Here is a 15,226-nt window from a genome sequence, read left to right as displayed (position 1 = left end):
AAACATTTCCTGCTACTCCTTTCCGCAGCGGAGTTCAGCCTGTGGAATCTACTGGCACAGGAGATCAAAGGAAGTTATGTCAAACAACAGATGACCAGGATCATTTAGCTAACAGCTGACACAATAATAAAATGGCTAGATTCAGCTACAAGACCTGGGAAAGGATATCTTGAGATAATACACCTTTCTGCATACACTCAAGAGATGGCCAAATATTTTACACCTGCTAACTTTAAAGAGTTTGCTTCCTCTTCATTCACACTACAGAAACAGTCTGAACCTGGGCAGAAAAAGGCCTTCAAATAAAAGTTGCCACCTTGATCAGCACAGATAATATATTAGACCCCAAAGAAGAGGTCCTGGTACCACTCTGGAGTTTGCAAATCCCCATCACACAGCTGTATCTGGCAGAGATATGCCAGGGCATCATATGTGTTCCTCCATGTGGGGAAAAGAACAGGATGAGAAGTACAAGTGACAGGGTTTTACCTGATGGCAGGTGATGAGCAAAGCTGTCCATACAAAGAAACCTGAGATGGCCTGAGCAGCGGTGGTCATGAGAAATATTGGCTGCTCCACAGCCGTGGGGCTGCCATCCTCTGGCATCCAGGAGAAGTTGGGAGCCACAGCTGGAGTGGTGGCAGTTGACCCCAATCTGGGGGCTGCAGTGACGTCAGTCATCACTATCATGGTGCCTTTTGGTGTGAGGTTCCAGTTGCGATTGCTAGAGAGCCGCCCACAAGCCAAGACCTGTCAAGGAAGAGAACCAAAAAGCAATTGAACCCAGCTGAAGGACTCAGAAGCATAACAGCAACAGTACTTAGCATCTCTCACATGCCTTTCACCAGGCTGCTCACATGCTTTACGAACAGGACCCGGGTAAGTCTGCCACTGCCACCCCTCGTGATACAACAATCATGTGGTACTCCAGAACCTCTCTGCCACTCACAACACAGCCTCCCTGAGATCATGAAACACTGCCACAGCCATTGTCACCACCCTTCTGCAATAAAAATATTTAAAAACAAGATGAATGCAGCATTCACCTGAGATCAGAAGGAAGTATCTAAATCATTGTCATGGTTTAACCCCAGCCAGCAACTAAGCACGACGCAGCTGCTCGCTCACTCACTCCCCCCTACCTGGTGGGATGGGGGAGAGAATTGGAAGGAAAAAGGTAAAACTCATGGACTGAGATAAGAACAGTTTAATAGAACAGAAAGGAAGAAACTAATAATGATAATAATAACAATAATAAAATGACAGTAATAATAATAAAAGGATTGTAATATACAAAACAAGTGATGCACAATGCAATTGCTCACCACCTGCCAACTGATGCCCAGGTAGTTCCCAAGCAGCGATTCCCCCCAGCCCCACTCCCCCCAGTTTATATACTGGGCATGACATCCCATGGTATGGAATACCCCTTTGGCCAGTTTGGGTCAGCTGTCCTGGCTGTATCCCCTCCCAACTTCTTGTGCCCCTCCAGCCTTCTTGCTGGCTGGGCATCAGAAGCTGAAGAATCCTTGACTTGGTCTAAACACTACTTGGCAACAACTGAAAACATCAGTGTGTTATCAACATTATTCTCATACTGAACCCAACACATAGCACTATACCAGTTACCAGGAAGAAAATTAACTCTATCCCAGCCAAAACCAGGACAACCATCCATACTGGAAGATAACAGGCACACTTAAGTTAACAGCTCTACTTTCCACAAAAGCACTGGCTATTCTGCAATGTCCTGAAAAGCCAGAGTCTTAGTCTTACGGTTTCATCTGGAAGGCAGCAGAATAAGAAGCAGCAGGCAAGAGAATATGCACCGCAAAGTGTCACTGCACAGCAAGGGGGAAAGAAGAGCATCCAGCAAACAATCCCCACCTCTCCTACTGCCATTTTGAAAACCACACTCAGCCCAAATCACCTTCACTGGAAGGATATGTGCTAAAAGCTCTCCTTGCTAGAAAGAAGAACATGAAAGTGATGCTTTTATCAAACATCATATGGCACGGTACATTTAGCCAGCCTGTCATTAATTCTACTAACTTAGCATTGTTTTCTACATGACATGAATTTAACCTGATTGGCTTTTAAAAGCCAGTTGACCCATGAAAACACACCCAGAACACAAGGATATGCAAGATTTCAAAGCAGCATGACCCTTGGTCATTTCCTGGATGAAAAGCTATTTTCTTTCAATGGAACGAATTCTTGAAGGTCTAAGATCTAAAACAGCTATTATTTTCAATTTGGTTGTAAGCAGGCTCTAATGTGACCTCCGGATTGGAGGAAGATAATGCACTTAAACCAAGATCACAAGCAGGCAGCCATTGGTTCTATCCACTAGAAGAGCTGCTTCTGATGCAGTTGTAGTAAAGACACGGTTATCAAGGGGAACAGCATAATATTGCCTCCTTCTGATAACCTCCTAATAGTTTTTGGGATACCCTTTCTGTAAAAGTGCAAGACGTAGCTCTTATGCAGGCCTTTAAGATCAGCAGATGGAAGGGGCTTTAGAAAGACCAACTATCCATCACCACAGTTTACAGCTGCAGCAGGGAAGGACACGTCTGTCATTTACTGACAGGTCACACAAAAGAGAACATACATCCACAGATGAACTGCCCCAGCCTTGCTTCACCTGAAGCCACAGCACAAATCAGGAAACAGGCACTCAGTGAAAACAGAGGGCCAGAAGCAAATAATTTCCACATGCACACTAAGGTGTGCAAACGGCCCCTCCAGCACATGCTTTTCCAAACCACACACTTGCACCAGTGGTACATGGCACTCTGATGTTACTTACGCCACATTCCACCTCATTTCTGCTTTCTTCCACAGGGGGAAGAGAACAAATACAAATGCTGGGAAATATCCAGATTTTTTTAAGCAGATACTATCTTGCTATAGAGGGAGCTGCAAAACTGTTATGGTTTAATTTACAAAATAATCATCAAACTTGGCTTTTCTTCATTCTTTCCAGTCGTTCTTTTTCCAAAATATCCCTGCTCTGAGTTACAGCTTTCCATAACTGCACGTACTGAAGGGTAATTCCTTTCCAGTCCTGATCAGTACAGGAAATATAACTGTTAAGTTTTGAGTTTCAAAGCATACGCGCACACATTACATTATCTATACTCTATCTAAAAATTTGGAGAGATGAAAGCTGGATAGAGATGTCACAAGGTAGCAAAGTTTTTTATTGCTTTAAGAAGAAAGGGGTTTCTACCCAAGTGACTTCTGAAGCGACTGAACACTCACAGTGCTGACAGTACTTCCACTAAGCTCACAAAGGGTACATCTAAAATGAAATCAGAGCAGATGCACCTGTGGTTAACTTAGCTCTAAATAGTCCAGCCAGCTGCAATCCTGCACTTCCCAGCGCAGTTTGGGAGCTATGCAAGAGAGGAAGCTGCTAAGCCCTTCCTAAAGTTCATGGCGGAGGAGATCTCTACTGCAGACCACCAGTGGCAGGAGGGACAGGACCTGGAGCTCCACACTCCAGCTAATCAAACCGCACCAACAGCACAGACCCAAATGCAGTGCGGGTAACGTCAGCAGAACTGAAGATCTTAAAGGGAATTCCTCTGCTTTATTCTGCACTCATTTTAAAAGAAGCTGAAACAGCAAAAAGTGATCAACAAGCATTTTGACGTGACGAGGGTTATGTATTCAGAAACAAGGACACTTACAAGTTCCAGTTGTGTATGTAACCTTAACACTGCCCCCTTGTGATTATACATCAACTGTCATTAATTACATGATTATGCATCATTCTTTGCCTAATCCCCTTTAATTGACACAGTCATTGAAACTAGTAACTCTTTCCACCACTGTGTTCTGGAAGAAAATATACAAAGTTTCTTAACCAGGGCTCCACTTCTCCTACCCCAAACCCCAGTCCACTTCACCCATGAGTACCCCCCTCTTCCTCAGGGTTGCCCCTGAGGACAACTTTTTAATCAGTTGATGCTTTTTAGTGGTTGTAAGCATCAGCTTGCAGTTCATTACCCTTGCTAGTGAAACACGAAGGAACACTGTACTCCCCTAATCTGCAAAATTAACATATGTCTTCCAAATTATCCCTTCTAATCTCCTAAACTCCCATACACCATTGCTACAGTGACAGGTATAAGCAGTGCACAAAGCTATGATGAAAGACTACTGTATGCAAGAAGCTGAAGATGTAAGAGCAATTCTGTAATATATTTAAGAACTAGATAATAGCACAGATGATTAGAGCCTTAACGAGGTGAGTGGATTTTGACTCATTCACTACCACCAGCTCAGAGACTGCTAGCTCCTCTTTTGCCTTGTTAAAAAGAGCATCACGAGGGCAGGCTATGGCAACTCTCTTAATAGGCCTTGTTTCTGAGATGCCTCTTCCCCATCATGCAGTGGGACACAAGCCCGGCACATCATTAGAACAGGCTTCCAGCAAAGATGGTGCCTGGAGGCACGTCACAGCAAACACACTGCCTTGACAAGCTACAGATCGAGCACCCTGGTGTGAGCAGCTTCCCTCTTACCTGAGGCAGCGAACGTGTTTTGATACTTGTTTCTTGGACACCTACCTCCACCACAGCCCATGTCAGTGCCACAACACATACCTTCCTGCTTCCTCTCACACCCAGGGAAAAACGTCCCTTCCGACAGCCACAAAGCTATTTCATATTCAACTCCATTTTCTCCATTCTCCCACTTTGCTACTCCAGCTGTGCAACAATCTGACAATGGTTAGGCTACTGGCTGTGATCTCTTTTCTGTGTACTCCTCCCAGCTGGCTGTATTTCTCTGTTGTTTCTTGCTCATTTTAAGCTCCTTGGGACAACCATCTTTTTGTTCTCTGCCCGTACAGTTCCCAGCACCGCGAGGTACCAAACCATGAGGAAGGCACTTGACAGTACCATATGGCAAATTAGGGACATTTAGAAACCTGAATTACCAATGCAATACAAACCAAACCAATCTAACGCATAATAAATTTTGAAGACTTCCTTACTCTTCTGCCATATCCTGTTTTCTCTGCCCATCTCTTTCACCTCCACCTCATTGCTTCCATTTCAAGGGAGAGTAAAGTTACTTTCACACCTATTCTCCCTCTCTGGAGGGCTCTCCTAAATATATCAAAGGAAAACATTTCAACACTCTAAATTTCACTCTTGAAGCTTTCCCCATCTCCAGCTGACTACCTTGCTCCCCCCGGAGGTAACCTGCAATATAGCACATGCCAAACAGGACCAGGAGAACGGATAGCCAGGAAAAGCACCAAACTTTGGAAAATGGAAACACGCAGACAGATAAGTACATCTGGGTAAACACACAGGGCTTTCGGACGCAGGCTTAGGTGTAGTTCAGGATGGCTGCAGGAAACTTGGATCAGCTGGTACGATTCCTGTATGTGGGCTGCATGAGATCTGGACAGTGCTTAGGTCTGCATGAAGTCTATACCCGACAACTCCAAACGTGGAAGGCAGAGGTGACGCCCCCGTCCCCAATGAGCTGTTACGTGTTCCTGCCCAGATGCCATTACAAGTTATGCACATTAGAGCAAGACAGGACCTTGTACTGCTAGGGCATTAGCTTAAACACCAAGCTAGTACCAGCTGAAACTTACCTAATAGATCTTCTGAAAGTACTTCAGGAGTCTTAGGGTCTGCTCTCAATGCAAGGAGGAGAAAAGAAAGTAAGGCAAAGCATGTGCTGTTTATATCAAGATAACTATCCTGATAAAAACCTAGAGACGCAAAACACTGTTACCAAGATTCTTGATAGGGAAGGGGCTCCAACCTGCATGGGGACACCGATGTAAAGCTAGTGTGGATGTGTCCCCAGGGCCTGCGTCCACAGAAAAACAGCAGCACAGTAATTCTCAATCAGGAGCAGATCGCCCTTCCTGTATCTTTTGGAAACAGGCAGCCTTCTGTCTCTAACATTAACATGGCAGCTTCTTCCACCAAAAATAAACTCAGAACAGTAAACAGAAGGGATGTGGCACAAGTGAAAATAAAAAACTTCATGCCTTTACGCAAGCCAAAAATGGAAAATTTCACCACTGAGGAGGAGCTACAAACATAAATACGTAAACCCTATTTCTGATGCAACAAAAGCAGTGTAGGAGGAGGAAAGAAATGTTCAAGCTTGGTTCTTCAGTTCCTAGGGGTACTTCTGAACACATATTCAATTACAGAGTCTAGTAAAGGAGGAGCAGGCTGCCTGCTCTGAGCAAGACCCACTCCGTTGTGCTGCTGGCAAAAGCACGCTCACTTTGCCCTGGTGTCGGTACGCAAAGCACCCTAAACAACATGACTCTGAAGCTGTTCTCTGCCATCTGCAAACACAATCTCTGTTTTTAAAATAGATCATCTCCTCCGAGGCTAAAAGTATTTCATTTCTAAACTGCTGAGAGAGCAACGAATGATACACAAAGCTATCCCATGAAAGAGTCTTAACAACTAAGCCTCCTGCTGTACAAGACATGATCCAACAAAACATGCGTGACCTGGCTGCAAGGTTCTCCTGGAAAGCTACAAGGCAAGAAATTGTTCCTCCTTAAAACCTACTCCACACTTACGATAGTGTTAAATATCCACCATGCTGAACTTTCTTTTTCTTAAGATACCACAAAACCATTTTCCACACCCCTCTTAAATTCTTATTCCTCCAAGAGTTTCTCCATTAAATTATCCTTATTCTGGACCCCAAAAGACCAATGCAGAAGTGTCATGCAGTGGATGATTTTAAGTCTGAACTTTCTGCATCTACTAGGACACAAGCAAGAGCTTTACATTAGTGAAAGCAGGAGCTTTATGGTTTTCAGAACATGCCCTAGACTTACAAGGAGTACAGAAACACAGCACAAAATGGTTCAAAATTTATTTTAGACTATTTTAATTATAAGAATGCCTAGAATTGCCAGACAGGATCAACTCTTTCCATTGTGCTAGGTATATATTGCATATTCATAATTGATTTAAGGTCTTTTCAACCCTCAAAGGCATGGCATCACCAACTGATCTGGCAAAAGGTAGGAAAAGGATGAGGTAGAGTCTCAGCACAAAAATATCGTAACGCTATACAGTAAGACAGTCACTGGTGCAGCTCAAATCAATTATAGCAATAAAAGAAAATCAAATGCTTTAGATGTATTACTTCTTAAATTGCTTTTGCTCTCTGGGGTGGCATCTAGTTTACTTAGCTATGAGACTTGACAAGGTCCCAACAGTGCATTTTTAAGCTCTCCAGTAGCACTCCCAAAACAACCTGTGAGTTAAGTATGTGATCTGCACGCAATTTTTGCTAGTGCAACTCATTTACATTTTACTATTCATGCTGGGCCAAGCTTTCTTAACACGAAGTCAGCAACAGTCTCCTCACAACACGCACTTCATACACAGGCACACATGTATACATAACTCCAAACACACATGAGCAATACTGTGCTCAGCTAGAAGACAGGCATTCAACAAGATTTACAAAAACTCGCGGTGTTTGAATCTACAGTTACTGCACTTCATATCAGCTTAATGCACTTCTCTCTCTGCACAGCAAATTCAGATCCAAATGTAGTTCTTCACAATGTTATTTCTCCAGAGGAGAAAGCAGTCTGAATGCTGAAGACATTTTGCCCGGTCACAATTTTCACAACAGCTATCTGTACAGTCAGTGAAAAAAGAGAAAAGTGTCACTGGGACATAAAACCAGTAGCGTCAGCATGCGCAGAGCAGGAAGACCATTAGCCTGAGAAGCAGAAGGTAGAGGAGTCAGGCACTTAAGAGGACCAAACCACAGGGCAAGGTACACACCCACTAAGCCATATTCAAGAGATGATCACATGCCTACGTACATATAAAAGCATACCATACACACAAACAATTTAACCTTCAACAAGGCCATGCAACTTTTTTTTCTCGTCTTAAGGAAATTAAACTCTGAGAATACCACAAAAGTCTTCTCCACTTCCAGCTCACACAGCCCCCACCCATTTTGCTAATCCACACACAGTCATCTGAAGAGAGAACAGCTTCCCCTCCCCATGCACCCATTTAAAAACTCAGAATCAACAATAAAACCCTTTTACCCTGAGCCGTGCACTCTTCTTTCCAGAGTTTTTTTCTGCTCTATTAATTTCTGTTGTCCCGCTGTACTCACACAGCCCTCCTCCCCCCATCCTCCTCCTCCTCCCTTTTTTTTTTTTTTTTTTTTTTGTGGACTGACCCACATTGTGATAGGTCAACATCCAACATCCAGTGCCTTTTTTGGAAGGGGAGAGGAAAAAGAGAAAGGGGGAGGGAGAGGAGGAGAGGGGATGTTCTCCAACCTTCCAACCGCTCCTTCAACCACACTTGGGCCATGCGCTGCATCCCTTTCCCATATTCCCAGCAGCCCCACTCCACACAAACTAGTCAAGCCCCCTGCTCCCAGGGGAGAAACACAGAAATACTACAAAGATATTCTGCAACTGGCAGAGGGGAAAGAGACAACAAGAAAAAGGATGTGTTGTAAACGCTTGCGTCTGGCATGACAGAGGAAGTTTGCATTTCATTTTCCACATACTCAAGAACAAAGTCAAATCAGAACTTATTCTACCACCACTTGCATTCATCCCTCCCCACCTCCAAGCACCAAGACAGAGGAGGCAACAGTTTAAAGTTGCCACAGGGTATACAGTTACTCTAAGGAGAGCCAGAAGTCAAACTCTACAGCAGGATCTAAAGCCAGTGAACTTGTGGCAGTCACACACAAAGGGAGGTTTTTTCATATTGGAGCATATTTTTCCACACAAAATATAACATACAGAATCAATCAGATCAGATCCATACTTAAATTTAGCAAGTAAATGTGCTGGAAGAAGCCAGACATCTTATCACAAGCCTAGGCAACTGTGCAGTGATGCATACGAGGGAGATGGCACATCTGACTTCCCTAGCAATCATTCTCTGATGCAAATATGTAGCAGTGATGAGCACTGCAGAAGTAAAAACAGCGATTCTCAACAAAGCACCCAAAGCCACTCAATATGAAGCCATTCTGTTATTGCTAAAACAACATATGATCAGCTTATTTTTGTTTGTGGGTTGTTGCTTTTTTTTTTTTTTTAAACTCTGGACATAATATACAAACATCCTCTTGTTAATTCCAAAAATCACCAACTCCTAATTTCATTAGTCCTGTTCAACACTGCCCTCTCCACACTTCTCTCCTGCCCTGCTACTCCATCAAGAAAAATAAAAATCCTACAGATGCAAACTTTTAGAAGCAGAATTAGGAGCTTTGTATTCCTGAACTCCTGGGAGAGGAGAGTTCCTGCCCACACAAAAATGCCAAGCCTTAAACACATCAGTATTACAGCTTTGCTAGTTAAAGAATGAGCCCAGGCACAGCATTTTCCTTACAGAAAAGTTACCTCTGGGAGCTCACAGGCAGAGAGCAATGCCTGGGGGAGGAAACCATTCTCACCCTTGCTGGCTAAAGCACAGCAAGTAGAAACAGCATCAGAAAGGAAAACGTTGCCCAGCATCCTCTTTCAGAGGCTACTTACACCACAGGAGCGGCTAGAAGCTGCTCACCCTTTCCTGACTCAGCACCAAAGCTGACCACAGAGGTTTGCAGAGAAGTTGCCAATACTGTTTGTTAGAGGCTGACAGATGCCAACAGCTACTAAAACACAGTTTGAGGCGATTATGAAATCCCCACTCTCTATCCCAGAAGTCTGAAACAGCAATGCATTTTCTCTATACAGAAAGCGGCACACCAAGCATCCACCTGAGAGGGTGTGTGCTTAAAATAAAAAAAAGAGAAAACTTCAACCCAATTTTTCCAGACACTGTAACATTAAATTACCTAGTTGGATGAAGTTGCCTAAATGAGAATTTATATGAACAACTTCTAGCTTAAAATTCTGCTGTAAAATCAGTGCCATCACAAAGCCACTGGGACAGGGGAAAGAAAGTCTGAAAGTCAGGAGAGTTTGGAGGAGGAGAAGTCACTCCCAGCTCCCATGGGACAATTAGCTGCAAATAGCTTCACCCACCACTAACCAGCCCTTCCTAGCAAAACTGGCAAGGAGGCAAGATGTGGTGAGCCATGAAAAGAAATTCACTCTCTTCTAATCTGCCTCCTCAGGTGACCAGCTTGTCCAGGTTCATTTTAAGTAACCTGGACAGAGGCACAGCTACTTACATTACTGCTGCCTGGGCTGTATCTGTGCTGGAGATGACCAGGCAACTGCAAGCTCCCAAGCAATCAGCTCAGCAGCCTCCAATAGCATCCATGTCATGTTTCACAGCCTGGGGAGGGAACAACAGGCCAGCAAGGTCAGCTTTTAAGGTATTATTTCATCTCATCTCTTTCTCAAAGCCTCACTGCTGCACAAGATGACATGTTGCAATCATTTTCTTTGCTGAACCAGAGACAGGTTTTTTTTACCTTTTTGTCACAGAGTTGATCAGGGGCCGGATGTAGAACATACCCAGGCAGAGAGGAACGCTTTCGGATTAGACACAAAAAATTTGAGGCCATGACACCATCTCTCTACGCTCTTTGTCACTCTCCATTATACAACATTCTCAAATAGCTGATCCTGTCAGTATCATCAGACTCCCAGCCACTGTGACTGTAAGATAATAGCAGTATTCCCATCCTTTCAATCCAGAGACAGACTTGAGGGTGGGGAGACAAATATCCAGGTACTCTATGGGTTAAAGGATATTCAATGCTGCCTGTAGAGCATGTAAGTTATTTCCCTCTTCAGGTTTCCTGTAAATTATGCCCCTCAGGGTCTATAAAGACCTAGTCACACCCAGATAAAGCAAGGTTCCTGGGCAGCTTGCCTATACACTGCATTTTCGCGGACACAGCTTGCTCTGTTGCCTTCCCAGACATGTTACACCATGACAAACAAAAACCCCACAGAGGTTGAGTTGATTTTTAAAGACTACAGAGAGCCTGGCTATAAGCAAGTACTCCAGTCCCCTGCCTCTTCCTAGAGGAGGAAGACTCTGCGGCAAGACCTCTGGAGGGTGGCTGCAGCTCAGTGCTTCAGCTGGCAGAATTTCACCTTCAAACCCTTCCCGGGGAATTGCTGCTCTGAAAACACGTCCAGTTGCTCTCTCCCAAAGTAGTCCATAAGGGGTGGGGCGGGGGGAGAATTAAAAAGAAAGAAAAAGAAAGAAGAAACACCAAAAACCTTTTCAAAAGGGTGCTTCCAGTCCAAGCGCTATCATCTTTTACAGTTATTTTAGCTAAGTGTTTTAATCCATCTTATCACAGTGTCAAACTGCTTTCAGAGCCCCAAGTGTTCTGGTAGGGTGCAATGTTTTGGCAGGAAACCGCTCTGCCACCACAAGAAAGCAAACCCCAAAGAGTTTGGGAAGAAGCGAGAACAGCACACAACACACGCACCGCTTCAAGCGAACAGATGGGCAAGTCAGCACACAAAACCCAAACACGACGCTATTCTCTACACCACCTCAATTTTCCAGGGCCTCAACGAGTGCCATCAATCACAAGGTCTGAAACAGAGAAAAGCTTCTGTCCCCAGCCCTGGCTGTTCAAAATAACATGCAGCAGCTTTGTTACACAGACAGCTAGCAGCAGTCTTGTCCTAGGAAGGCTCTACTGTACAAAGGTTAAGTGCAATTTTTCTCTGAGGCTGTACTATCCTTTTGATTCTGCAGACAGCCCAACCTGTACATTTACTGCTGCTTTATAATCTTGGTTTCCTCAATTTTAGCCTGAAAACCCTGTGAAAACTAGTCACAGCAGCAGCCCTTCAGAATCAACAAGTCTGATTTGCAACTTCATATTTTACCTCAACCTTCAATACTTTGAACAATGCAACACTGGGCTCTTGAAGCAATTAGGACCAAAAAGCAAATACCTCCTGAGGAATTCACTGCTCCCACCAGCCATTGCTGCAAGAGCTTAAAGATATCCTTTGAGCTGCTGGAAAATGAAACAGGCACTTCTCCTAGAAGGAGCAGGCAGGAGCTCATCTCCATCGCTGCAAACATAAGCCAATTAAACACAGACCCAAAACAGGAAGGGAGGAGGGATGAAGGGTAAGTTCCATCACACGGAAATTAAAAGGTTGTTGTCTTGAGTCAAAACATGATTATTAGATGTTTTAGTTAACTCAGCAGTAGAACTGAATAGAGAAAGGGACTGACATTTTTAGTGGGGAGAAAGGTGTTTTAAAAGTTATTTTGAGTTGGGGGAAAAAAAAAAAAAAAACCAAACAACCCACCCCTCCTTTATCCACAAGAAGAAAAGAACCCTAATCCCACAACTGAGCAAAAGCTCATCCCCCAGCCTGCTACCAGCAAACAGGCAAACCAGCTGACAGAGAACAAGGCGGGTTTCTAGCTGGATTCTGTCAAATCGTTAGAAACCATCCAGCTCAGAATGCTTTCGTTATGCCAAACCAGCTAGTCACGCTGAACTTTATTTTCTGACCAGCTTGTGCACGTCTAAGGACCTTCCCCTTCTAACTGCCACGTGTCCCAAGGAGACAGACAAATAAAAGTACAAAAGATGCCCAAGTGACTGGGAGGCACTCTTCCGCTTGCCCCACATTTCCAAAACACAACCTGTTCAGCACTCTGAACGGATTGCAGAGACCTGAGCAGAACACAACGAAAAACATCTTTCCACACCACCGAACTGGTTAGAAACACTGACTTCAGCAGCAATGCTTTCCTGATCATTTTACAGCAAGACTGAATCACTTCTGCTCCAGATGCAGAGGTAGCCACCTGCTGCACACATGCCACTTAAGGTTTACAGCGCAACCATAACAATGATGGTATTAAGGACTTAAAAACTGCTCCACTAGACCAGAGCAGATTCCAAGCCCATTTTCCTGGGGACAATGGTGAAAAAAAGCCTGAAGTAGGCCTTTGTGGAATACCTTCACCATAAGAAAAGCTCTCCCTAAAGCCCTATTGTTTAGTACTCAGCCAACATCCTAAAAGTGTGAGAGGTCATTTTTTCCTGAAGTACCATACAAACACAAACCTTTAGTATTAGGAACCCGAATAACACGAACACTTCTAGAGAAATCTCCGATCCCTTTTAAGGAGGCTGCTAAGCTCTCAGACTCAAGGGTAACTTCCAGCAACACAAGTTCAATGGAACAGTTAACTATTGTGTTAAAAAAGCCAAGTCTTTGTTAGCAGTATGTATGCTTTATTACATTTTCATTGATTGTTGTCTTTTCCTTGCAGGATAGGAAACAGACATCTCTATTCATCCTGTTAGCCTTCGCTCTATTATTGATCAATACCTTCTATTTTTCTCTTCAACGGAGGTAAACAGTCTTCCCTCTGGGGAAGCCTGTCGATGTCTTCAATAATTACTCCTGCTCAAGCTCCTTATGTGGCAAGAACAATTTCAAACTTTCTGTAAGGGGGAACCATGTTCAGCATTTCATCTAGATTTCCCACTCCTCCTCCTCCCACTCTTGACAGCTTCGTGGCATTCCAGGCAGCTTTCACAGAGCTGTCCCTGAAACCACTCCAGTCCCCTTCCCGGATCACAATTCATCAGAACCCACTCACGCACACATTCTTCCAAAACCCTCCTTCCACTACACGTCGCAGTTGCCGAGACTGAATTAGCCCTCACGGAGCAACTGAAATTTCAAGCCACTGTGAGCATCCAAACAAGACCCACCGCAACTCACCTGCGATACAGGAGCACACGGGTACAGTAACAGCCTCCTCGCACACCTACCGCACACGCACACACACCCGGTGTCTGTCAGTCCATCCAGCGTGAACCAGAGGCAAAGCGAACACAAACCTGATGCCCACCAAACCCTGGGGCGTGGGGGCTGTGCGGGGGCAACGCGTGCGTGGGGAGATTGGGTGGGCTGCAGCAGGGAGACGTTGTGGGTGGGGAATTGCGTGGGCTGCATCGAGGGGGGGGATGGTGGGGGCTGCACTGGGAACTTATGGGGAGGTGCGGGGGGGGGTGCGTGTGTACGTATGGAGGCCACGCGGGGGGAATGTGCGTGGTGGGGGGCAGGCTGTGGGGGCTGCGTGCGTGGAGGGGGAACGGCGGAGGCCGCACAGAGGGGAAGGGAGGGGGGGGCACACCGGAGAACGGGGAGGAGGGATTGGGGGGGGTGGGGACACGGGACTGGAGGTGGCGACCACAGCGGGGCGATACGGGGCGGTAAGGTGAGTTGGGGGCGGTGAGTTGGGAGCGGTAAGGTGAGTTGGGGGCGGCCTTACCGAGCCCCCCCCCCTCCCCCCGGGCCAGCGCGGCCCCCTCAGGCCCGCCCCTCGCGCCCACAACCGCCCCCGCTCTGCCGGCTCCGCGGCCACCCTACCCCCGCCACCGCCTTACCTCCCGGCGGGCGGAGCTCAGCTGGGTTCAGCCCAGCCCGTCGAGGTGAGGAGGGGGTCGGGTCGGGCCCTGCCCCGCTGCCCCGCGGGCGGGCGGGCGCCGGCACCGGCGCGGAGGCGCTGCGGGCCCTCAGGAGCCCATGGCGACGCCGGGCCCAGCCCGGCCCTCCGCGCCTGCGCACGGCACTACGCGCCCCGCCCACTCGCCGCGCGGGCGGGAGGGCGGGGCGGTGGGAGAAGAGGGTGACGTAACCGCTCGGCTCTTAAAGGGGCCGTACCGCGCCGGACGGGGTGCGGGCAGCGCTCGGCGCTGGCGGAGCTCCTGCCCCAAACCCAGGCTGCTGAGCTCCGGCAGCAATTAACACTCCCGGTCCAGGCCGGTTAAGGGCAGGACTGCCCTCAGGAAGGTGTGTGTGTCCCCGGCAGCTTTTTTCCCAAAAAAACTCTGGGGAAAAAAAAACAACAACAAAAAAACCCCATAGGTGTGGGTGTTGGAAACCAAAGCTGTACCCTCTACTCAAGCCAGAAGAAGGGATTTTCAATCTAAAGAAAAAAAAAACCTCAAAAACCCCATAAAAAGCCCCAAACCAAGCCCTAAAAAGCTCTAATATGCAAGCAAACTGCTTGACGAGACTTTCTCCTGCTTCTTTAGAAGGGCACTTGCCCTCTTCTTTCGAAACAGAGCTGCTGCCCCATACCTCCCAAAAATGGCAGTGCCTTTCCTTCCTGTCCCAAAACAGAGCTCCTATTCGAAACACAGCGATCCCTCCTGAACCCAGCCAGATCACGGCTCCGCTGCCTCCACCGCGGCGAGGCCACGCACTCGGTGGAGCCAAGGCACCACGGGGAGCTGGGTGTTGTCTTCCACG

The 15,226-nt window shown here is 46.3% G+C and overlaps 1 protein-coding gene across 8 annotated transcripts in view; it reads right to left on the bottom strand.

Moving 5' to 3' along the window:
• Positions 1 to 14,550, bottom strand: part of TMEM184B (transmembrane protein 184B) — a 31,134-nt gene extending 16,584 nt beyond the window's left edge. For 2 of the 8 annotated variants that reach the window (XM_069807256.1, XM_009921990.2), the window contains exon 1: positions 490 to 750. In XM_069807256.1, coding sequence (XP_069663357.1) covers positions 490 to 690 — 201 coding nt within the window. In that variant the 5' untranslated portion in view covers positions 691 to 750. Of the gene's footprint in view, positions 1 to 489; positions 751 to 857; positions 1,000 to 1,046; positions 1,071 to 8,086; positions 8,261 to 10,188; positions 10,296 to 13,690; positions 13,784 to 14,358 lie in introns of those variants that run through there. The other 6 variants (XM_069807258.1, XM_069807257.1, XM_069807260.1 and 3 more) reach the window with 6 other exon arrangements.
• Positions 14,551 to 15,226: the final 676 nt, after the last annotated feature.

Source organism: Haliaeetus albicilla, chromosome 19 (genome assembly GCF_947461875.1).
Source record: "Haliaeetus albicilla chromosome 19, bHalAlb1.1, whole genome shotgun sequence".
NCBI classification, from domain to species: domain Eukaryota; kingdom Metazoa; phylum Chordata; class Aves; order Accipitriformes; family Accipitridae; genus Haliaeetus; species Haliaeetus albicilla.
The sequence above is the reverse complement of the archived record's forward strand: the minus strand, read 5'-3'. Positions and strand labels throughout refer to the sequence as shown.